This window comes from Aphelocoma coerulescens, chromosome 20, assembly GCF_041296385.1.
Source record: "Aphelocoma coerulescens isolate FSJ_1873_10779 chromosome 20, UR_Acoe_1.0, whole genome shotgun sequence".
NCBI classification, from domain to species: domain Eukaryota; kingdom Metazoa; phylum Chordata; class Aves; order Passeriformes; family Corvidae; genus Aphelocoma; species Aphelocoma coerulescens.
In genome coordinates this window covers 810517-834601 of record NC_091033.1, presented here as the reverse complement: position 1 = coordinate 834601, position 24085 = coordinate 810517, and the positions used below count along the sequence as shown (strand labels likewise).

General features: G+C 48.2%; 1 protein-coding gene across 5 annotated transcripts in view; it reads left to right on the top strand.

The window, feature by feature from the left end:
• The window catches only part of LOC138120986 (fer-1-like protein 4), a 38929-nt gene extending 23224 nt beyond the window's left edge, over positions 1–15705 (top strand). For 2 of the 5 annotated variants that reach the window (XM_069034130.1, XM_069034128.1), the window contains exons 30-45: positions 48–151; positions 532–663; positions 1260–1308; positions 2448–2554; positions 2909–3040; positions 3750–3860; positions 4314–4441; positions 4908–5078; positions 5831–5985; positions 7892–8070; positions 9079–9164; positions 10083–10181; positions 10462–10703; positions 12584–12861; positions 13628–13728; positions 14258–15705. In XM_069034130.1, coding sequence (XP_068890231.1) covers positions 48–151; positions 532–663; positions 1260–1308; positions 2448–2554; positions 2909–3040; positions 3750–3860; positions 4314–4441; positions 4908–5078; positions 5831–5985; positions 7892–8070; positions 9079–9164; positions 10083–10181; positions 10462–10703; positions 12584–12861; positions 13628–13728; positions 14258–14438 — 2255 coding nt within the window. In that variant the 3' untranslated portion in view covers positions 14439–15705. Of the gene's footprint in view, positions 1–47; positions 152–531; positions 664–1259; positions 1309–2447; positions 2555–2908; positions 3041–3722; positions 3861–4313; positions 4451–4907; positions 5079–5830; positions 5986–7891; positions 8071–9078; positions 9165–10082; positions 10182–10461; positions 10704–12583; positions 12862–13627; positions 13729–14257 lie in introns of all 5 variants that reach the window. The other 3 variants (XM_069034129.1, XM_069034127.1, XM_069034126.1) reach the window with 2 other exon arrangements.
• Positions 15706–24085: the final 8380 nt, after the last annotated feature.

Genomic DNA, 24085 nt, shown 5'->3' with positions numbered 1-24085 from the left:
GCAGAAATAAATGCATGGAAACATGAAGCTCTTTATTTTCATCTCAGCTTGGAAAGTCTCATCTCACCGCCTTCCATCTCAGACTGTGGTAAATATTGGACGGGCAGCTAGTGACCCAGGTTCCAGCACTCACCCCCTTAGTTTTGTGAAGGTGAGTTATGTGTTGGGCCCAACAAATTTTGAAGTTTGTAAAGCCAACTGTAGATTACAAACAGAAAAGAAAGTTCCAAAGTTCAGCGTTAGGTTTCATCCACCAGGTTTTTCTCTGGACTGAAACACTCCTCTCTCCTGCCTGCTCATTGGCAGTGCCATGTGCTGGGGCTCTGTCACAGGGAGACTAAGGAGACCTGCCTTGTGCCTTGAGAACGGCTTCTTTTGTAGCAAAGAACAAACCTGGGGCCACAGGCAGCTTTGCACCTCCTGTGCTCTGCCTGAATGCTGAGCTTTTGCCAGAGGCTCCAAGAAGGAGGATGCATGAGTGTCCTGGGTGGTAATTTCTTCCCTCTGAACCCTTTTCTCTGTTCTCTCAAGGCTCCTTTGAAGAAAATTCCTATCAATAAGCTTGTAAAGAAGGAAGATGAATATGAAGAGGAAAAACTAGAACTGGAAGAACTGGATTGGTGGTCCAAGTACTATGCGTCCCTGAAAGAGCTGTATAACCAGGTAATATTTTGTGACATCTGCCAACAGAAGGGAAAATAGGCTGCACTGGCCTGAGGATGATGTTTTCAACAATACTGAGTGTTACAGGAGCTCTCCTACACATGGATCTGCAGGAAGGTGTGGACTTCTGTGTTTCAAGCATACTTAAGGTAGCCAGGTATCAAGCATCTGCCAGGTGGGCTGATTTCAGCGGGTGGTGGGTATTGAAACATCCCTGAGGCTTGGTGCCCAAGTGGGGTGAGAATGAGGCAGCTTCTGTTGAGGGCCTCCTGAAAATGTGATGTTGATGATTTTAACAGGGGCTTTCATGTGGCTTACTCTGTCCTGGTTATGTCCTAGTATGTGTTAGGAGAGCAAGTCTGCTCCAAATTTCCTTCCTTGCCCTGTCCAACTTAAATTCCAATCAAAAGAAGGTAGCAGAAGGATCTGGGGAGAAGAGAAAGTCATTAAGACACTCATTGGGTATCATTATTGTTATTACTGAATGATTTCAGGCTATGTATTACTCTCTTGGCAGGAAAATGTCAGTGTTCTGTGCTTGGAGGGAGAAGCCTTTGCTGTCAGGGATCTGAGGTGACTGTTTATGTGTGTTTCAGGCATGCAGTGATGAGGAAGATGCTGAGAATGATGACCTGAATGATGCAGGTGAGTCCTATAGCAATACCCCACTCTTTAGTGGGGAGAACCAGGATTTTATTCCACCCCAGAGGGTACTGGGCTTGTGGGGATGGCTTCTGTGCAGAGAAAAACCTTGCAACATTCAGCAACGACAACATAAAAGTGAGCAGAGAGGCTGAAGACATCAACAAGGGCTAACAGGCTATTTGAAAATGATGAACGTTCCTGAAAAAAGTTTGGAAAATGGTCAGAAAAGTCCTGGAAAATAGTGGAGTCTTGAAAAATTGTGTTAAAGCAAGTGCTTTCCTGTGGGAGAAAAATGCAGAAAAATTATCTGCAGGGATCATGGGATTGTCTGGGTGAAGTGGGGAAGCAGTGGTGGGATGGAGAGAGAGGATGGTGGACAGGGAAAACTGTCCAGGAGCTGGGCATCACTCTGTGCTCATGGGATACTCACTTGGTAACGGGAGGTAACAGAAAGACAGTACTAACAATCTTTTTATGATCTGAGAACAATGTTACAGCTATAGGTTCAGGTTTGCAGAGGTGTAAGCAGTGACTCACATAGCTCTGGCCTGGGAAAGTGTGAAGTATAAAAATGATGTAAATACAATTTAAGAAGAGGGCTTGAGGGTACCTGCATGCCATTAGCACCTGAGGGATCTGGAGCCTTGTGAAATAGGACAAGGACACACCCACTCTGTCGTTTTGGTGGTGCCCCTGAGAAAGGTCTAGACACAGTCTCTCCTGGCTCAGCTAGCTGTGTGGAAAGTGGCAGTGGTTAGCCACCCAAACCAGCAGGCCAGCAAATAAGCACTCATCCAAAGACGAGGGTGAGCTCTCCTCTGTGCCTTCCCTGGCAGCACCTGTGAGCTGGTCCAACCACCTTCCTTCATTTGGTTTCTGCCCAATTCCTGTCTGAACAGCAGCCATGCAGACAGGCAGGTCTGTGCCAATTTTTGTCTCCCCACCCATCCAGCCATGCCATGCTGGGAAACCTGAGATGCCAGAAGGACACCTGTTACAAACAACAATAGCTCCAGTTGCTGTGACACAGGTCAAAGCCCTGGGTGAAAGCAGAAGCTGTGGCTGGGGTAATTTCGTGTAGAGACACTTGACATGATGGGCAAAATCAGTGTTTCCTAATCTCTTGCTGTCATTTCTAGATGGAGGGAATTTAAATGCATCCTCCATTGACATGGAAGCAGAGGATGAGGCAGTGATTGAAGCTGAACCTGCTCAACCCAAGAGGAAACTCATTGCCACCCTTCAGGTGATAATTAGGGTGACCTAGTCTCTTTCAGCCCTGGCCTTTTGTCCATGTCCTCCTCACCTTCCTGCAGTGGAAGTTATGCTGGGAGGAGAACCTGCACTGTGTGCTGAGGCCCCATCATTGCTGAACTTTGGTGCAGCTAGTAAGACCTTGGAGCCAAGCTGGGATGTGTATCCACATCCAAGGCTGGCCCCATGGACATGCAGGAAAACCATTAACACCCTGCACTGAGAAATAACAGGAGTAAGGTAGGACTAGGTGAAATGGTTGAAGCAGAGAAAGGATGGTCTTTCTGACTCTCCTTCCCCTTCAGATGGCAGGAAAAGGCCCAAAATTACTTTCTACTTATTGCAGATCTACAGCTCTGAGCTAGAAAATGAGTTTGGTAATTTTGAAGACTGGTTGTGTGTTTTCCCCCTTCATCGTGGCAAAGCAAATGAAGATGAAGATGGAAATGAGGATGAACATTATGTGGGGAAGTACAAGGTACTGTTTCATTTGGATGACCTTTGTGCTGCTTGTGGAAGATCCTTATGACCTGTATTTCAGAGAAAGCTAATACCAGCAAAGCCTTGCAGGGTGTATGGGTGTGCAGGGTGACATGAGGTGGGGCTGCAGCATGACCAGGGTACTGTTAGTGCCTGTTGAAGCAATTGTACTGTGGTCCTACTGTTGTTAGCTTATAAATCCATCTGATTTAGATTTTTCAGCTGCTACAAGGAGAAAGCATGAAGCATAAAGGACTCATTCTGGTTGTGGCCTCTGGGTGTATTCAATATGCATATAAGTATTAGTAAGCTTCACTGGTTTTAAAATTAGCAGAACTTATTTAAAAGAGGCATCATCCTCCCATCCAGGAGCCCTCAAAGAGCTACAGAAGCTGTAGCTGTCACTGGAAAACCTTTGATGTCCTCTGTCTTTGGCAGTCCAAAGTGACTGGAGGTGCTCAGATCTGACATTGGCAGTGGTCTAACAGCCTACAGCCTAAATTGCAAGCAGGGATTGCCTGGGCCATGTGGACATGATTGGACCTTTGGGAAGGATTGTCTCCATGGGCACAGGGTGTCTGTGGTCTGCATGGGGAAATGGCTCTATGGCTCTGATTTTCTAGTTGGCAAGTAAAGCTGGTGGCTCCAATACTTTCTGAGATCTTCCCATCTGTATCCAGCTGTTCCTTGAAAAGTGTTTTCTGCAGGGCTCCTTCTATGTCTACCCCACTGAGGAAGCTGTTACAGAGCCCAAGATCTCCCAGGGCATTCCAAGGAACAGACCCATCAAGGTTCTTGTAAGAGTTTACATTGTTAAGGTAAGACTGGTGGAGGCGGCAGTAATGCTTGGTGGTCTCTCCCCTCTGTATGGACCTTCTGCCATTCTCTGCTCAGTAAATGTGAGCAGTGGCACTTGTGAAAAATGTGATGCTGGCTTGAAGCTTCTGCCAGCCCAGTGGAAGACACCTACATCCTGTCCATGGAGAGTCTTCCATGCTTTGTAGCTTGAGGAGGTGCTAAAAGGCCAGATAGGCATTTCTTGGCTCCTTACATCTGCCTTGAGATCATGAGCAAGTGGGTGGGTCCACAGCTGAAGACATCAATGGCTTGTAGAGTGAGGATTTCTGTGGGAACAAGTGGTTGTTTCACTGCCAGGGTAGTTGCTGGAGGGACCTAGCCAAGTGGGCTTGGGTGCTGTCAGGCCTGTGCAGTGTTCCTTGTGCAGGGTGCTCTCCACAGCTGTGTACAGCAGTACCTCTTGTATATTCCAGGCTACAAATCTGTCTCCAGCAGACCCCAATGGCAAAGCAGACCCCTATGTGGTGGTGACTGTGGGGCAGCAAAAGAAGGACACAAAGGAGCGATACATCCCAAAGCAGCTCAATCCCGTGTTTGGAGAGTACGCAAGGTTTCATCTAACAGGTTTAATAAGAACAATGCGAATCTGGGACTTGGAATGTGGCTCAGCATGTGAGGTCTTCTGTTCCTTTCTGATGGAGAATCTTGTGCTTTAACACAAAGCTCCTGGGCATGTGTCTTGCCTCCAGCTAACTCAGGAGCCATCATGTTTTGGGTTAAGAGGCGAGCACACCCAAGATTTAAAATTGGAAGCCAAGCACTGGAGAGCTTTTTCCCGTAACTCCAGGTCCTTTATCCAAGCCATACATTCCTGGAAAAGTAATTCCTTTGTTTGAACATGCACACTGAAAATTGCACATACTGAATTTAGAGAGAACCAAAGGTTATCAGAGGCCTTTAAGTTGTTAAATACAGTTCTTAATTGTGTAGGATTATCAAAGCGTAGAGCATGTGCTTCATTCCCATCCTCTTTGCTAATTTCACTTTCCCTGTTTGATTCTGTCCAGAGTTGTGGAGCTGACAGTCTCCTTTCCCATGGAATCAGAACTCACTGTGGCAATATTTGACCATGATTTGGTTGGATCTGATGATCTTATTGGGGAGACCAAGATTGACTTGGAGAATCGATTCTACAGCAAGCACAGGGCAAACTGTGGAGTGGCTGCGCAGTATGACTTGTAGGTACTAATGTGATGCATTAGGGCCACAGACATTCTTCTCACCTGCGATATGTGGGTAACAGAGCTCCTCCTGTTCTGCAAGACAGAATATGCATTTGCAGGTGCTCCACAGATTCACTACAATTTCTATGAATAACTATCTCTTTAGACATGTACCAGCTTCCTGTGATAGCTAATTCCTACTGCAAACTAATATGCCTTGCATAATATAGCAAAAAAAATTCTTTATTGCTTTCATATTGGTGTTCTGTGAGAAAACTGCTTTCTTGACACGGACCTTCCACAAAATACGGCAGTTTCTCTGGCAGCATTTTGTAAGCAGCAACACTCAGGACATCTGATTTCCTTTGGCCTCCTTCCATGTGGATTCTCTGGTGTCTTCAGCCAGTTTTCTGTAAACTTCTCCTACCCTGCTATTGGAAAATTAGCTGTGGGCATGGAGTTGAGTACCCAGCACAGCAAAAACCTCTTTCCCTCTTAGGAACTGAAGCTAGAACTGCTCTTGCTGCTCAGAAGCTAACAGTTCTGTGGGGTGCAAGTCCAGCTTGTTCTCTGTCAGGATAGAGTTTGTTTAGCTTTTCATTAATTAAGATTTTTTGTAACCCTTTTGAAAGCCCAGGGTTTTCCCAGTGAAAATCTGAGCAGGGTTCTAGTGACGTAGCCTGTGCTGTAGGGAAGGAAGACTGTTTCACAGCCTAGAAAAGAAACTTAAACTGAAGAAGTTCTTGATGTTTTCTTTTTCCACGCAGAAATGGCTACAACACCTGGCGAGATGCTTTTAAACCTACACAGATCTTGGATAGTTTATGCAAGAAAAATTCAATCCCTGCTGCAGAGTACAGATGGGAGGAGATCAAAGTGGACAATAAAATATTCAAGGTCCCTCCAGAGGCTTTTCCTGAAGGTACAGAGGGCTTGTTGAACTGCTCCCTTAAATAGCTGCCCGTGTTCAGCAATGTACATGCTGGTGGGTGGTCTGGGAGCCCACCAGGTTCTCTTCCCTGAGGTGTCCAGGCTGGCTTTCCCACTCTGTGCCCTGCATGGCCCAGTTTTTTGGGTCACTGTGGGGTGCATCCTTGGTGTTCAGTGCTCTGGTTTCAGTGGATGACAGTGTTGCACTGGGAGAAAATGTGATCCAGGCCATTAGCTACCAAAATGGCTTCCCCGGCAGCGGGCAGAACAAAGTAAACCCACTTGCACGGCAGTGTTGATCATGGAGGTTTGTTCTATGCCATCTTATTCTGATGGCTGGCACTGTCACAAAGCTGTACCTTTATCTGCTTATGATCACTATAAGCAAGATAATGAAGTCCTGTTTGGGGTTGTGGGTGTTTTGGAGTTTCTTGGGTTTTTTTTTTTTTGGTTGGTTGGTTCTGGTTTTTGGTGGTGATTTTTTGTTTGGTTTTCTTTAATGTTTTGGTTTGGGTTGGGTTTTTTTTGTGGGTATTTTTTGTTTTGTTATGGGTGTATTTTTGTGGGGGGTGGGGGGAGGGGGGTAGTGTTTTTTCAGTCTTCTTTCCTGTTTTTAGCTGGCTTTGTTCAGGAATGCTCTGTGCTTCCAGTGGCTTCAGGTGCCTTGGGTGATTCCACACTGCTCTTTTCTACTGTTGATCTCCACCTTGTGGGCAGCTTCTGCTTCTCATTTGCAGTTTTCTTTCCTTCTAACTGGCATTACAAACCCTGAGCCAGGGCCACAGATGTCCAAGAACACACCGACCTTTCACAGCCTCCACCAGCAGTGATGGAGAACTTCCCTGAGCAAAGGCTAGCCCCTGCTGCAGCCAACACCTGTGCAATTGAATCCAAATTCAAGGAAATACTAGAGCAGATGTGGTCCAGTTGTGAATGGCTGAGTACTGCAAGGCAATGCCATGTAGCCTGTAGGAAGGATTATCCCTGGCCTCACCTGCTCATACTGAGGACACCTATGTGTCTGGCCAACTTTACTTTCTCCTTGTTTCAGTGCAACTGTTCCTCAGTTTTCTGGTGGTCTCTATGGCTTATGCAAAGAAGGGAAAATAAATCCTACTCAGGACAGGGCAAGGAGCCTCCAAAAGCTCTTTTCCCCTTTTTTTCAGGTCACTGGATAGCTGGGGAGGGAGAAACAAGGTGCTCCCCTGGTGTTCCCTGGCAGCTGGCTCTGGTTCCAACATAGCTGCAGCTGGTGCTCTCTGAACCTCTGTCGTGCTTGAGCACTGCTTGGAATGGCTTAGTTCTCAGACTGATTTCCAAGGGGCAGATGCATTCCATAAGCCCAGGAGTGGGTGGGTCATTGTGTCCTCACCTGTTGGCTCTGGCTTTTCTCCCACCAGCAAGATTCGGTCTTGAACTGCCATTTGGCTTCACTGTTCCAAAGGAGTCAATTAGTCACACATAGTGTTCATTAACAGAGAGCACAGCTGCATGTCTTGGAAGTGGCAAGTAATGCTTTCCAGTAGCACTTCTGTGGCAAAAATTCATCCATGGATCTGTTGGCACTACCACAGAGATGTGGGGATTAAACTGCCCCAGAGGGTCACGTCCTCCTCAATGTCCCTTGGATCTTTTTCCCAGGGCCAGAGTAAATTCTTTTTTGCCCTTTCCTTGGTATTTCTCTTGGCTTGTTTTTGTCCTGCCTGCCATTTCTCTCATCACTGCAACATATTGAACTCACTCACCTCATCTTTTCCCTCCTGCTTCTCCTCATTTGTTTTTCTGGAGAGGTGCTTGTTTGCTCAGTACATCAACTTCTGTTACTTGTGCTAGTGACTGATGTCCTGACATGACTCTTGCTGGCCAGAAGCCTTCATCTTCTCCCTGTCCTGCTGCAGAGGCCTCTGTGAGGAACAAAAGAGGAGTGGCAGATGAGAACTTGTCGGTGGATGTTGAACACAAGGCTTTGTATGTCCTGCAACACTGGGAAGAGATGCCAGGATATGGGTACAAGCTGGTACCAGAGCATGTGGAAATCCGGTCTTTGTACAACCCAGAGAACCCTGGGCTTGTGCAGGTGAGATGTGTTTCTGTGCCAAACCTCAACATTGTTTCGAGGAAGGACCTTCTGGACAGCTGGTTTCCAGCCCCCTGTCTGGTCTCCTGTGAATCTTATGCATTGTCCCCTTCCTAGGTGGGTGACTGTGTCTGTGGATGGCTGGCCCAGCTATGAAGTGAGGACATTGGCCTTGGTTCTTTGCTCACATCTACCCTGTGACCTCTCATGATGCTTCTGAATACCCTTTCCTCAAGGAACTTCTGTCCATTGATGTGTTCACAGTGCTAGTGACGCAGAGTCCTTCCTGTCTCCGCAGGCCATTTAGCACTGCTCTGATGAGGATGCTGTGTGGGTGGCAATAGACCTGCTCTGCTTCTGAGCCCTGACACCATGCACCCCTGTGGGTGGGTGATGGTATCCTTGCTTATCCCTGCCTCCTCTACATTGTCCCTTATCACTGCTGTTTTGCAAGAACCTTGTTCTGTACCCTTGGCTTCTCCCTGAGGCATGACATAACTGCTGGCTGGAGAAGAAACATCCATCCTTATTTTTGTGCAATGCAGTCATCTGAACTCACCATTTTAATGTCCTGCACTGAAATCTCCTGTTCCCTTGGGTACTGGAGGTTTGAACAAAGCAGAGTTCTGCAGTCATGATGGCTTTGTTTGGCACTGGAAATGCATGTGAGGAGAGCAGAGTCAGACCCACCACTTCTTGGTTTTCTTGTTTTTGCTTAAGCATTGCATCACCATCCTTATTAAGACAGAGGGTCATGTTTGGCTCTGTTTGAAATGGATTCAGTATAAGTGAAGTGGTTTTTCTTGAGAGCAGAAGTAAGCAATCTTTTGTAGCCTTAATTTTTTCCCTTTGTAAAATCTAATCTCATGTCACTCTCAAGTGCTGGGAATGGAGAGAACCAAGCAGTGGATTTCTGATGAGAACTTTCCTTGTGGGAAAGCCCTTGCTCCTTGAAGAGCTGGAGAGTGGTCTGTCTTTTGAAGTGTCTCTGCTGTCTTCTCTCACCAGGGCTCCTTGCACATGTGGATTGACATGTTTCCAAATGATGTCCCTGCACCACCACCCGTCAACATCAAGCCACGACTTCCTGTCAGGTAGCACCTGTGGGGGTGGGCTGGTGGGCTGCAGGGTGAGTCAATGTCCCTTGCCATGGCTGGCTGGATGTGCCACAGGGCACAGGCTGAGGGTCAGTGCTAGTGTGGGATGCAGCCCTCCTTGCTCCAGCTCTGACCACAGGATGTTCTCTTGAGTGTATTAGCATGGGCCATAAGAGCTTCAGGTGCACAAAGGTTTAGGGAACGGCAGGTTAATGGCTGGACATAAAGGTAATAGAAACCCAGGCCAGAGCTACTCATCAAATTCTATTCTGGCTAGTGGATGGATGTCCTTGGGAGCCTGGAGAAGTGAAGCTGAAGGAGGAAATCTGTTGTTTTCAAGGATCTAATGGTGCTTTTGAGATGGAGGGTACAGATTATTCTCAGATGTGCACCTGAAAAGATAATGAAAACAAATTGCAGCAAGGGAAACTCCAACTGGATATAGGGAAAACGTTTTCCCAGGGAGAGTGAAGGTACCCTGGAATAGGGACAGATTGACTCAGATGTGCTGGGATATTTATCCTTGGTGATAAAAAAACTAATGCAGACCAATCGACCTACTGTGAAGCTAGAGCAAGAGCTTGGAGCAGAGACTGCAGAGATCCCTTCCTGCCTGAGCTTTTCTGTGCTCCTATGGCTTAGTAGAGCTGGGTGGGTTTCCCATGCACCAGGGATTTACTTTGCAAAAGCTCCCTGTTATTGACTGTGGGTGTTTGTCTTGTGGGGTTGTAGTGTCCCGAAAGGGTTTTATGCCTGGCAGCGAGACTGCTGGGCTGTGCTTGGCTGGAGGAGTAGGGAACCACACTGCTAGGAAGGTTCAAGTCCTGCTGCTCTGGCATTGTGCTCAGGGCTTGACCTGCCCTCCCAGGCACCAGGGACAAGGGCATGTGTCTCACCTCTGTGTCCTTCCCACAGCTATGAGCTCCGTGTGATTATCTGGAACACGGACGATGTGATCCTTGATGATGTCAACCCAGTCACAGGAGAACCTTCCAGCGACATCTATGTGAAAAGGTCTGGTGGGAATCAGTGGGAGGCCAGAGTCTGGCTGCCCTGCTCCCTGCCCTGGCCCACACACTCACTTGTCTCCTCTGAACCTCTGCTCCCCCTTGCCTTGGTGTGAGGTGCCCACTCCAGCCCTCTGCATGGGCTGCTGTACCCCTAGAGATGTTGTCCAGGTGTTGCTCTGGTTTGACCCTTTCCTGTAACTCCATGGGGTTCAGCGCTTCCATCCTTCTGCTCTGCCTTTGAGGCTGGCTGACAGGAGTAGGGGGTAACTGAATTTCTCCTGCAGCTGGATAAAGGGTCTCGACCATGACAAGCAGGAGACAGATGTTCACTTTAACTCCTTGACTGGGGAAGGCAATTTCAACTGGAGGTTCATCTTCCGCTTCAATTATCTCCCGACTGAGAAGGAGATCACCTACAAGAAAAAGGACTCCGTCTTCTCCGTGGAAGAATCAGAGTTTCGGGAACCGGCTGTTCTGGTCCTCCAGGTCTGGGATTACGACAGGATTTCAGCTAATGACTTTCTAGGTATGGTGTTACCTGCTGGAAGTGGGGTGACTTGTCCCTCACCTTGCCGGAGTATTACAGCATTTCCCTGGGATTCAGCTCTCTAAGAAGGGACACTAGGACCATCAGATCAAACTCTTCAGCTCAGCAGTCACCTGGGCTGTTTTATCACATGTGAGCTATAGACAGAGCCTAGAGATAGGCACCTCCCCTACACAGATATGTAGTGCTTGCATGCTTGTCCCAGGGCCTTGGTGTACTTTTTTCAGGGCCTGTCACACCACAGGACTTCCAGGTTCTGCTTCCTCACAACCTTTCCAATAAACTTGCTTGTTTTCCCTGCTCTTACTTAGATATGCAGACCCCAAAGTCTGGGCCTAAAAACAGTTTCCCATGACCTTATATTGTGGGCAGAGGGAACAACCTGTGTGAGACTACTGACAACCTTTGTGAGACTATTGGCAGTTGAGTTACAGCATCCCATTGCTGGGGGCTCAGAGCTCCCTGGATGCTCTGGTACTTCCCAGTAATCAGACCTGCTGAGTTGGGCATGCAGCAAGGCCTGGTGCTGAAACAGAGCTAGTGGTGATTCCCCCTGTATGATGCTAGCACAAATACTGCTGATTCTCTCCCACCTCTGCTGTCATCCCCAAGCTTATAGCGCTCTGTTCAGTTGTTCCTCCCTTCTTCAAATGTTAGCCTCCCTATTAAAAAGCAGCCCCTTTGCCCTACTATCTCTTGAGCACATTAAAACTCTCCTTATACTTTAACCTTTCATAGTGTGTTTAAGCAGCTTTACTTCATGAGGCACTTCCAGTGGCTCAGCCATGAAGAACTGAGGCACTGAAGAAAGCATTAGCAGTTCCAATGATTTCTGGCATGTATAATCTCAGGAACTTCTAGGTAGTAATGGGCTTCTTCAGTGTTCATTGCAATCTCCTGCCCCAAGCAAGGCTAGATACACAGTAGGTCAGGTTGCTCAGGACATTTTCTGGGTGTGTTTTGATTATCCCCAAGGATGAAATCCCAGCAGTCTTCTGGGACCCTTTTCCTGGCTGCACCTTTGTCACAATTCTTTAAGTTTTTTTACTGGCAGCATTTTGTGTCTGTTGTCTTATGTGCTTTCATTTTCCATTTCTGAGAAGAGTCTAGCTCCATCTGCTCTGTAGCTTCCTTTAGGCTGTGAAGGATGCGGTAAGATTTCCCTCTTGACCTTTCTTTTCTGGGCTGAACATATGTGTCTCTCACCCCTCCTGCTGTGTCACCTACTACAGACTTGACTATCTCAGCCACTAAAACACTATTTAGTTGACACCTTTCTTGTATTCGAGGTTCAAAACTGGGCACTGTATCCAGATGCAGTCTCACTTGGAACTGAGCAGAGAACGCTCACATCCCTTGTCTGCTTTTCCCAGTATAGACCAGGATGTTGTAAGATTGATTTGTTGCAAGGGCTCAGTGCCAAAGTGGGACAGGAGCTCATTCCAAGCAGAACAGAGGCGCAAGGCCAAACACAGAAATGAACAGAGACTATTGTAGATCTAAGACAAACTTGAAACTTGGAAAGCATTTATAATTTTAAAGCATTACCATTTTATAATTTCAATTGACATTTCCAGGAATTAGAGAGGAAGATGAGCTTAGACATGTGAGGAGAGCACGGTGGGACATGGTAAAGGGGTGAAAATAACTCACCATATGAACTCACTAAACAGCCCATATCAAAAACAAGATGAGACCTGTGGCTTCTGCCTCTTAGTCTCTAACTCCTGAGCTAGTCCTTTCTTATGCAGCATTTCAGGTTCTCCATCTGTAAATTTGCAGGGCTCTGATAGATCATTGCAGCAGCTGGGACCTACTCATGGCGGTTTTACTGTGTGGTCTCTTCTCTGTGCCTGCAGGCTCCATCGAGCTGGAGCTGCATGACATGGTGTGGGCAGCCAAGAGCTCTGAGCATTGCACCATCAAAATGGCCAAGGAGAATGCAATACCTCGCTTCTCCATCTTCCGAAATAAGCGCATGAGGGGCTGGTGGCCCTTCATCAAACTCAGAGATCAAGAAGATGACAAGAGAGAGGAGAGGGAGTACAAGAAGAAAAAGAAAAAAAAGTGGAGCAGCTCAGTCAAACCAGAGGATATGGAATTCACAGATCCCAGTGGGAACAAGTACCTCCTGACGGTAGGGTGGGGTTCTGGCACTGGTGAGCACAGCCAGTGTTTTGCCTCTGCTTTGATACGACAGCCTGTCCTACATGCACACAACCTACAGAGGCAGCAGCGACCCATCTTATGCAGGATCCTGAAGATTTCTTCCATCTACTGCCAGTCCAGCACTTCATCTACCCTGAAGAACCAGCTGCTGTGGTGGTTGTGGCATGCAGGGGTGTCTAGCTTCATGTGTTCCTCTGAGCTTCTCATAGAGCAGTGCCCCGTGAGGGGAGCCATCTTTGTTTAGGAATTTAGTGTTCCCACTGAAACACCCCAGACCATGTGCTCCTTGCTCACTCCTACTCCAAAGCAAGAGGCATATGGCTCCCCATCAGCCAGTCAGGACAGCAGCAGAAGCCTGTCCTGGGGACTCTGCCTGCCCAAGACAGGCAGGTGCCAACTGACCTGGGACAGACTCACTCCTGATGGACCTACTACTGGACCACTGTGTGTCCCCAAGGGTGAATTTTGCTCAGTGCCACTGTGGGAGGGTATAGACAAATCAGGTAGCTGGGGAGTGAATTAAAATGCAGTTCCTTGTCTGAAAAAGTTAGTTTCTTACCAGGCCACATTTTCTCCTGGCTGTGAAGTAAGACTCTAGCAATGGAGACAAAAGCTCTGAGCCATCTGTAAGTGGAACTGGGAGAAAAATACCCAGTTGTGGCAGGGTGTGTGGTCAGCAGGCTGGTCTGTGAAGCAACACATTCAACTGTGGCTCAGATATATTCTCCCTCCAGGGTAAGGTGGAAGCAGAGTTCCAGCTGCTGACTGTGGAGGAGGCTGACAAAAGTCCTGTTGGCTTGGGCCGAAAAGGGCCTGAACCCCTCGAAAAGCCCAAGTGAGTATCTGTATTATCACCTTTAGGATGGACAGACAGTGCTGTGTTCTCAGCAGCCGTTTGTATGGAAGCTGGGAGTATTGGCTTTTCAGGAAGCCAAGAGCAGGCACTGAGGCTCTGGGCAGTGGGGTCTACAGGACCAGGACTGCCAGGGTTTCCCAGAGCTCAGGTGGGTCCACAGGACTTGGGTCTGCAGCACCTGGCCCATGATTGATCTCAGGAAGATACTCAAGGCAGCTGTGCCATAATATTGCTTGTACAGTGGTCAGATCTGTCTGTGTGAAGAGATCCCTTGTCTACATGGGTGAAGGACAGCTCTGGGGCCATGGGGGCACTGTTCCAAGAGTCCCATCCTGTTGTCTCTAGCATTTCCACAGGCACTGTGTTTACTGTAGCCCCTGGGCTGATCCTGCCTGGAAGCAGCAGGAAGAGCTGGTGATTCATGAGGGTAGCAGGACACCAAAGAAGGGACAATGTGATGCTCTGTGGATTGAGCCTGTGCTTATCTATTCTTCTCTTCCTGTTCTAGCCGGCCAAAAACAACTTTCAACTGGTTTGTGAATCCCATGAAGACCTTTGTGTTTTTTATCTGGAAGCGGTACAAGAAATACATAATTGTGCTCTTCATTGTTAGTGTTCTGACAATCTTCCTGGTTCTTTTGGTCTACACCATGCCTGGATACATCAGTGAGAAGATCATCAATGGATAAATGCTCTTCAGTGGAGGACTACTCAAAGACAGCGGTGATTGTGGTGGGAATCAAGATAGGATCAGAAAGTTTAATGAAATCCTGTGGGTGCAGAGACAGACTAGAGAGAGAGACCTGCCGAAGTGGGCTTTGTTTTGGCTCTATTTCCTCATGACTAAAAGCTCTTTGGCTACTCTCTCTCATGTTGCTTTTGTTTTGTAGCTGCTCTCTGGAGCTGGGGGACAACCTGCTTCTTACAGTCCTCACTGCTGCCCTTTTACCCTTCCTCCTGAGTAGTACAGCAGCAAGGACTACGCTGGGACAGCATGGAGTCATGAATGTGTATCTGTTTGGGCTGATGCAAACTAAATGAGACTTGTTCTCATCATGGTGTCTGGTGCACCAGGGTTCCTGTCATCTGCACAGACATGACATGATCTGATCCCAAGTGGAGGTGTTTCAACCAGGGTTTTGGGAGGATAGATTCCTTCTGAGATGTGCAGGTGATGCTCAGTGGGACCACAGCCTTTCCAAAGAATTTAACTGACCATGCAGTTTTATAGCAAAGGTGCCTGCCTCATGGCCTTTTGAATGGGGCAGGAATAGAGTATGTTTTGGGGACAAAACTGTCTGGGCAGAGCCAGGCAGGTAGATGTGAAGCAGGTGAGGACTCTGGTTGGATATTGTGGTAAATGAGTGAATGATAAATGTTGTCTTTCACATATATGATTTTAACATTTATAAGTGATGATGTACTATGTAGATGTGTTAAGGTAAAATGTAGTTAATTAGAAATGAGATTAGGGCAAATTATAACTTCGAAATAGTTGTAACATGTTGGGAAACATAGTAATAAACACATGGTAATAAATGTCCTTTAAGTTGAGAAACTACTGAGGCAGAAACCAAGACATCTTAAAGAAACAAAGAAGATAAACCGCATGCATCCCAGGAAGTCTGTTATCTCATCAAAACTCACACCTCCCAAGGAAACTGGCAGCTACAAATGAGGCTGGAGACTGAGGTGGCACCGGAGGGGGGTGGCTGCCTTCAGTTCTGGAGCTAACCAGAGGACCGAGGCAGCGGTGTGCTGGCAGAAGGGGGCAGAGACAGGAGGGGGGGAAAGTTGAGTGAAGTGTAAATTACTTTCTGGACTTAATGAATATGTAACAGATTAAGAGAGTACTTAAATCCACAGTAAAATGAATGGAGCCGCGCCTCTGGCAATATTGCTGAGCGCCCCAACGCTGTGATATGCCTTTGTTCTACTAATAAATGTTCAATATTATACTGCTAAAAAATAAGCTCCTGAATTCATTTTTCTCAGCATGAAGCCAGAAGTCAGTGTGGGGCAGACATGATGTTCCCCCGGTGAGTCTAGAGTTCAGCCATGGGGTGGGGGCCTCAGAATGGCAAAGAGGGAGGCCTCTCTCCCTTTGGGCTGCAAGGTGGGGATGAAATGGGCTGCAAAGGGCTCAGGTCATGCAGCACCTGCCTGGGGCTACAGCAAAGCCCTGGGCTGTGACAGTGCTGCATCACTTCCAGTTTTTCTGCAGGGCCTATTGAACTGGGATGTTGCCTGCATAAACAGTGCCTGGTCCTCCCCAGCAGTGCCCAGTGCACCCCAGCGGTGACTGGTCCATTCAAACAAACATAGTGCGCTCCACTACACCCAGTGCGTACCCCCAGAGAGCCCTCTTGGCTCTTTCAGCCATGGTCAACCACATTTCCCTCCACACCACCAGGCTGGGCCTCCCTGTGATTAAAAGTGAGTCTGCCTCAGTGTCTCTGTTTAGGAGAAAGTTTAGGAGAAAATGCTCTGGAATGAGTGTTTCCTCTAAAGAAAAGCAATCCCTTTTTTTGCCAACGAGAAAAATGAATAGCAGTGGGTGAAAAAAAAGAAAAAAAAAACAAACCGTTTCTTGACAAACAAAGTGCCCACACAACACGGGAAAAAAAAAAATAAATGCTAGATACTGAACCATCAGAACCTTACCCCCCTCACACACCCACACCACAGCAGAACAAAAAAAAAAAAAAACCCAAAATGCCAGTGGAAGAAACAAACCGGCTGGCTGCATGGAAAGGGGGAACAAAATGACACCCGGCTTTTGTCTCAGGGAAGGGAAAAAAAAGTTCATGCAGCAGTGCGGGCAAAACAGATGGGAACCTGTTGAACCTCTGGCCTTGATCTCCTCCTCATAGCAGATGAAGCTGGTGGATTTTGGTGTCCTTTCTCATGTTGGTTCAGCTTTTCCCGAGGTCTGGGGCCGGGCAGAGTGGTTCCCGCGGCTCCACAGGTCCTGGCTGACAGACTCCTGTTGTTTGTCTGATCTTGGACCAAAACGAAGCCGAACAGTTCAGGAAAAAAAACCAAAAGCCCCCCAAAGGATTCCTGCTGCAGTCTCCCCAGGCCAGGGAAAGGGGAAAAAAAGAAACTTCTTGCTTAAGCTAACAAAAAACCAAGCTAGCTAAGCAACAAAGTACCAACCGGAGTAGGGCTTTGAATAAAGCCCACGCCAGAGCCCCCAAGGCTCCTGCCCCTCCCTCGGACCCACCTTAACGTTACAGCAACCATTTCTGGGCATAAAGCCAAGACACACAGGCTTCCTCAAAATACTTGTTTATAACTGCTGCTGTGTGACTGGGATGTGGAGGTGTGTGTCTGCGTGTGCAAACTGAGGGGAGGATGGAGTGGTGTCTGGTCAGGGTGTGGGTCTCCAAGGCAAGAGGTTCATATCTGCCTTTGCTGCTGGCAGCAGAGTGACCTCTGTCCCAGACCCGTCCAAGCCCAAATGTGGCCACGATGCATGAAAGCTGGAAATGTCATTGCCTTCTGCCTTCAGCAGAAGGTGTAGGCAACTGTGTACAGCAGAGTCTCAGTGCATGCAAACAGCCATCTGCAGGTGCATGCTTGTGACAGGTAGAGTTCTGGTGTGGGATAGAGCAGGAAATACAGCAGGAATATGCCCATGAGCCAGGAGACCCCCTGGCACAGTGTGCACTAAGCTTGGCAGAGGTGTGGTGTGGGCAGCTGATGGAAGGAATGCTGAGCTGTGGGTGAGGAGGAGGACATCAGCCATTTTTCCACTGTGGGAGACAGGTTCCTGAAGTAGAAGACATGTATCTTGTCTGAGTGCAGAACCAGATCTGTGCCCACAAGGCAAATGAATGCAGGTCACAATGCAGGCAGGTAAGGGAGCTTTGGGTTTTTTGCATTAAGCACCAGATACATAATTTCTTGTCTTGTGGTCAGTGACTGCACTCTCACACATCACAATACTGGGTGGGAGTGCTGCCTCTGGCACCTAGGTTCACTCTCACAGGGACAGCCTGGGATAGGTCAGGATTACAGTGGCAGCAGGCTCCAAAATTCTCCCTTCCAGTGCCATGCACAAGGGCAGGTCATGAATGGAAAAGGTCAAGTGTTGGGGTTCCTCCCCCCTGCCATGGGGTCTTGGGAGAGGGGACCCTGGGGTAGAGGCACAGGGTCTCCCTGCTCCCTGGTCACATGTACCCTAATCCTGTTCCCCATTGGTTATTTTGTGTTCCCCTGCCCAGGAAGGACCCTGGTTGTCCCGTGATTGCTCAGTTATTCAGCAGTCCCCCGGCCATGTGGCTGGAAAATAAAGATCTCTGAAACATCTATCAAGAATCAGTCCCTATTTCTTTCATGGGCCTCGCTCTCTATGTTGCAGAAATCCCCACTGCAACAGTTGAGTCAAACTGTGTGACTAAAAATCCAGGGTGAAGTGATGTCTTAGCTGAGTGAGATGAATCCCACATGCAATGGCTTAGATATCTGCAGGATGTGTGGCCTAGGAGGGGACTGGGCCTGCCTCATGGCAGCATTCACAATTAGCCATATGGTTGTGAGGAGGATGTGTTAGTCCTGAAAGTCCTGAATTAACCTAAAGTAATTTTTTGAACACAAGGGTATGAGTGTTCAGCAGCTTTGCCGAAGGACAATGGTCAGATGCTTCAGGTGTTCTGTCCCACAGCTGTCTTTCTAACCTTGGCTTAAGGATATCTCTTCGAATCATAATACCAGATTCCCTGCATTTGCAGTGCATGGTGTGAGCCACTGGGAGGGCCTATTTTAAAAATGCTTGCAACAGCAACCCCCACACCCAAGGTTCCCAGCTGTAGGGTCCCTGGGGAAGAACTCGCCAGTGGTACCTGCACAGTGGGGCTTGCTGGTTGAGAGATGGAACAGAGAAAGCAAACCTGGGAGCATCATGGAGGTGCAGAGGTATATTGAAAAAGCAATCTTTGATGTCTAATACAGCAAGTTTCCATTCTCGGGGAAGCATAGAGGGCTAGGGTAACCCTGGTTGCAGGGGACCCATGTCCTCGATTACCTCGTTAATTTTTCTAAGATTGTGGAGGAGTCTCCACTTGTCTTCGCCTGGCTTTTTTATTACAAAGACAGGGGAGTTCCAAGGGCTATTGGTGCAAACTAGGTGGCCTTTGGCAAGCTGCTCTTCCACGAGGGACTCGAGTGTGCATATTTTTTCTGCTGATTGGGGCCACTGTTCCATCCAGATTGCCTTACCTGTCTTCCAGATAAGACGTGGAACAGCACTGTCTACAGTGGCCCGTGCTAGAAATCCTGTGGCTTTGGGATTTCCAGTCGAGTTCCCCACTGGGAGAGAAGATCTCTGCCCCAGAGTGTAAATCCTGAGTCAATTACAAAGGGCCGGACTGTGGCCACATGACCATCAGGTCCTTCTACCACAATGTTGTTAGCACTCCTCATAGAAGTATCTATCCTCATAGATCCCCCTATCCCCATAATCCTCCCATTGATCGGTTTGACTTTCCATTCTCTGGGCCACTCAGCCTGAGAAATGATAGTTACATCAGCTCCTGTGTCTACCATACCCATCAAGTAAACAGTGGCTTTCCTGTTGCACAATGCAACATGGGTTTGTCCCTGCCCACAGCCTCTGCCCACCATATGGATGGTGTTCTGCAGCACCATTGGAATTCTTGGGGGAGTAGGATGGCCTGTGAAATAGTTGTCCCTTTGCTCATGAACCATGGAGGGTTGTTACAGGAAACGTAATTTCACTGTTTGAGTCCACAGTCTGTACCTCGGGACAGATTAAAAGTTCAGGTGGTCCATGCACAGGGTCTCCCCTGATCAGAATGTCAGATCAGTAGTCCTGTCTAGAAATCCAATTTGTCCCACAGTTATTGTGTGTGTTGCATTGTCCTCAAAGAGAAAAGAAATCCCACTCACCAAGACCTGATGAGTCTCTGTTTGCTTACAGTTCTGAGGTCTGTCCTTCAGGCTGGAAGTGTGGTGGGGGGAAACGGCTCAATGCTTGCTGTCATTGTGCAGGGCCATCCCATGCTTCATGTGTTTCCTGACGGTTTCTGGTGGTGCTTGCAATTGGGACACTCTGGGGGGACAGGCTTGGAATCCTTGTTATTCTCTTTAGGTTCAGGACAATTTTTAATCAGGTGCTTAAAACTCCCACAATTATAACATCTGGGCTCCTCTCTTTGCATGTTATGGGAGGCTGCCAGTGCTTCCACCACCTCTTTTGACATGGCCGGGGCTATTGTCACCTCAGGAGATGTTAGTTTGGTGCAGGCTTCAACCATTTGCTCAATTGTAGGAGCTGGGTTGAGTGGCAGGGCCCAGAGGATTTTTTTTACAATTCTCATTGGCATTTGGCATACCCAATACACATAACAGCTCTTTCTGGGCTTCTAAATTTTCAAACTGCTTTTCAATTGACTCTTTAAGTCTTTCTATGAACTTCATGAAGGGTTCATCTATTGCCTGCTTTATGATGGGAAAACTATGAGAGGGGGTGGAGCCACAAGGCGTTAGCTGCAATGCTCTTTCAGCTAGTCTTTTAATATCGTCGAGGATCAATTCAGAAAGTGCTCTGGCTTGATCCTGAGGCTTCACCAAATTACCCTGGCCACAAAGCTGGTCCAATGTCAGATTTGATCTATTTGGGTCTTTTTGATAACTTTGGAGAAGGTTCTGCAACAACCTTTTCCAAGTCCTTTCTCGTAGCATGTACCCTGAAGGGGAGAGCAGGCATGACATAATGTTTTTTATATCATGTGGAATCAAAGTCTTTGCAATAAAGGTAGCTTGGATTAGGTTTTTAAAATAAGGAGAATTCTGCCCAAAATCTTTCCCTGCTTTGCACAGCTCTTTTAACCATTCGTATGAAATTGCTTCCCACCTCGGGTTCTCCCCCGCTATCGTAGCGAACCCGAGCTGCTCTAACCTCAATCCTGTTTGCCAGTTCCCAATCACCCCCCCTTTGCCACTTTTTTTCCTTATTTCTGCCCAATAATCTTCAGCGTCTGAGAGATTGCTGTCTCCCTCTGAGGAAAAGGAGGGGCGTTACCCCGGTGAGGGGCGCGGCGGGCCACACGGCTCTGCCGGCGCAGCCTGGCAGGGGCTCGGCCGTCTCCCGCAGAGCCCGCGGCACTGCCCCTTCTGAGTTCGGGAGCGAGGCAGCCGGCGTGGTGGGGGCGGGCAGGGGCAGCGGCAGGAACCGGCTGGCCAGGGGCGGGACTGCCGGTGGATCTGGGCAGGACCCGCGGCCGGGAGGGGAAACCCGGTGACCAGGGCAGGGGCCGCCGGCGGCACACACACCGCCATGGGGCAGGGGCCCGCCGCAAAGGCACACCCCATCCCCGGGGGGATCTGACGCAGGGGGACGCAGAGACACAGTGGGCGGGGTTAGGGAGGGGCCAGGCGTCCCGGCTAGCCGGGGCAAATTCAAAGAAGAAGGCGACAGGTCGGAGCCTAACGCGTGGCCTCTGTCATCTTGGCTGCTAACTAAGATAGACACTACGGGAATTTGGAGGGTCGGAAGGAGGGTTTAGGGGTTTCTCCGAGGCGAGGTGATCAGTCCCGACCTGAGGAGAGGCTAGGGGAGACCAAGAAAGTTGAGGGGACTGGTGGCTCCCCTGCACTGTGGGGTGGTTTGTACTTTCTGGGGTTCTCCGAGGGTCAGGGGGGAGGGCAACACAGGGAGAGGCAAGGAACAAAGAAGCACCATCACCAAGAGGACCCGGATTCCCGGCACTGCTGATTCAGTCTCTGAATTTTTAAATGATGTTATAAACGAGGCGTGGACTTTTAGGTGGGGTAAAAGTCTGCTCGTTTATTTAAAAAGAAAAACCAGGAGCGGAGACTCGAGATAAGCCCGAGTCCCACTCGGCAACCCAGAAAAAAAAACCAACGGTGCGACGCACACAGCATTGCTTCGGACTCAGGTTCCTCAGGAAGACCCCCGGGGGCTGAGCCCCGGGGCGGTTTTATAGTCCCTCTGATGTTATGATTGGTGCAGCTGGAATCCTCCCTCCGATGGCTCGTTGCTAGGGTCCTCATTGGTGGTCTGCTCTGTCAGTCTTTGGGGCGTCGAGTGATTGGTTTGCCCCCTAACCAATAATTCTTCAAGATGTTTACTTCATAGATCATTAAGTCATCTTAAGAACATTCCAGAACGTTCCCCTCTTTTCTACAGATCCACCACTATTCCCCATTGGTGTCACCATCTAGCGATTACATAGCAGCATTACACCCGCACAGTCGCAACAACAATCAACTTATTAACTGCACATAACAAGTAAATATTAACTTCTTTTTAACCAAAAGAAAAAACTTTTAACCATTTATTACAATTGATAAATAGCAACTAACAAAGGGAAAAAACGGACAACTGAGGTATCTCTGGTTTTTCTGAGAAGGGTGAGCTTTTCCCCAGCCTTATCCCAGAACTTCAGAGACTGAACAGAAGCCTTAGACACACCTGGGAAAAATTCAAACAGCCACCGGACAAAACTTTTCAGGTTTCTCTTAGAAAAAGGGAATTTTCCCGCCTTAAGATAAATCTTAACTTGGGTGTATATACCTCCTTTTGGGGAAGGGTTAACTTCCCACCTGTCCTTCCCCAGAAACTCTTCCCAACTCTGAGAGGAAAAAGTAAAACAAAAAGGTTCAGAAAAGGGACCCAAACGAATTACCACTTACACACCTGGCACTCCAAGGGTCAAAGGAAACTCACAGAGTGGTCCTCTGGTGTTTGGCTGGTCCTCTTTTTCTGGAAGTGTGCCAGCCACCCTTGGAAGCAGGTCTAATAAAACTTTCTTTGGGAGTAGCAGCAATGAAAACGACTCCTTATCAGCCAGAGGCCTAAGGGACATTTGCAGGAACTCTTTTTGCAAAAGTCTGGGTTCGGGCAGCCACATGTAAGAGTGAGGGTGTTAGGGTGATAGGGAGTTCGCTGCTGTTTTCCCCGAAAGCGTGTCTGGCAAGAGACCACTTGGGTGCGGCAGTATAACCGCTAGCTCGCTTCTCCTTTCTCGCCTGTGCAGCTGTTTGAGCGCTGATGACACACAGACACTCTCAAGCCAGACAGCTCAATATTAGATAAGAGACAAGGAGCCAAGGAGGGCCCTCCACTTGGCAAATACCACGGTCGAGGTTCATTTCATCCTCTGCGGAGGAGGCCAGATGCAAAGAGGAAGCAGCATGCTCATGATCAGCCTTATATAGTGTTACAGAGCCAGTGATCTGAGGGCATGGGGGCGGAACAAAGGCAGGACCAGGGAAAAGAACCAGTGCGCAGAGGGAAGGAGTGAAGCGAGGACCAGCTCAGGTGTGTGGCTGCACAGGCTGCAGGGAGAGGTAGTTTCCTTTAAACAGAGTCTGGGGCTAAGGTTACAATTTGCAAGAAATTGTGAGAGAGGCTTTTCCTTTTCTTTACAGAGGTAATAATGATATCTCAAATACCTGAGTTTTTCCACCAGCAGGCCTTTGCTATCTGGGGCTCTCCAGCCCATGAGCTATCACAGCTGCTGGCTCAGTGATCCCAACATAGTGTCTTATAAGTGACAGTAACATTATTTTGAGCACAGAGACATATGGAATACAATAACACCCCGGGACAATCATACTACCAGATTCCCTGGATTTGCAATGCATGGTGTGAGTATAGTCCTCCTGGCCACAGGAATCTGTTTAATGTCTTGGATGGAAAACCTGAGTGTCAAACTGGACTGGACAAAAAGGTGCAGGCACTAAGAGTCATGGGTGGCAACTCTTCCTTGGGGAGCAGAACATCTGTCAACACATTGGGTCAGGCTGGATATGGCTTTTTCTGTCTTGGTAATTTACAAGGTTGGAGGCTGTCTGCTGACTGTTCTCCAGAGGTGTTCCTCTGAGACTCATAAACAGCTCTGATTCTACCGCTAAAGGAGTGATGCAGGGGTGCAGTGCTAGCAGTGTGATCACTCTCTTTCTTTTCCACTGGCAGAGTTTGCACTACAGCACTAACTTTTCCTTAGAGTCATTAATAAAGAGGGACATGAAAGAGTTTTAAGGGGTAAGCAGGGGTTGAAAGGGCTGCACTTAGGGATGGTAAGGGAGTGGCTGGAAACAGAGCGGGTACCAACTGTGACAAGTGTTAAGGTTGGGTACTGCATACATATCTGTAAGCTGCACATATGTGTGATGTCTGTTTTGGAGACTGTGTATTTGTGTGTGGCAAGCATGTACCTGTGAGGGGACCTGCAATGGTGAGTGCACTTGTCTGCTCTGCACTCAGGAGGGTTAAGGACTTTCTGTGGGAGGGATACTCCTGTGGAAAACCAATGTCCTGGGTCTGCAAGTGTGACCCAGAGGG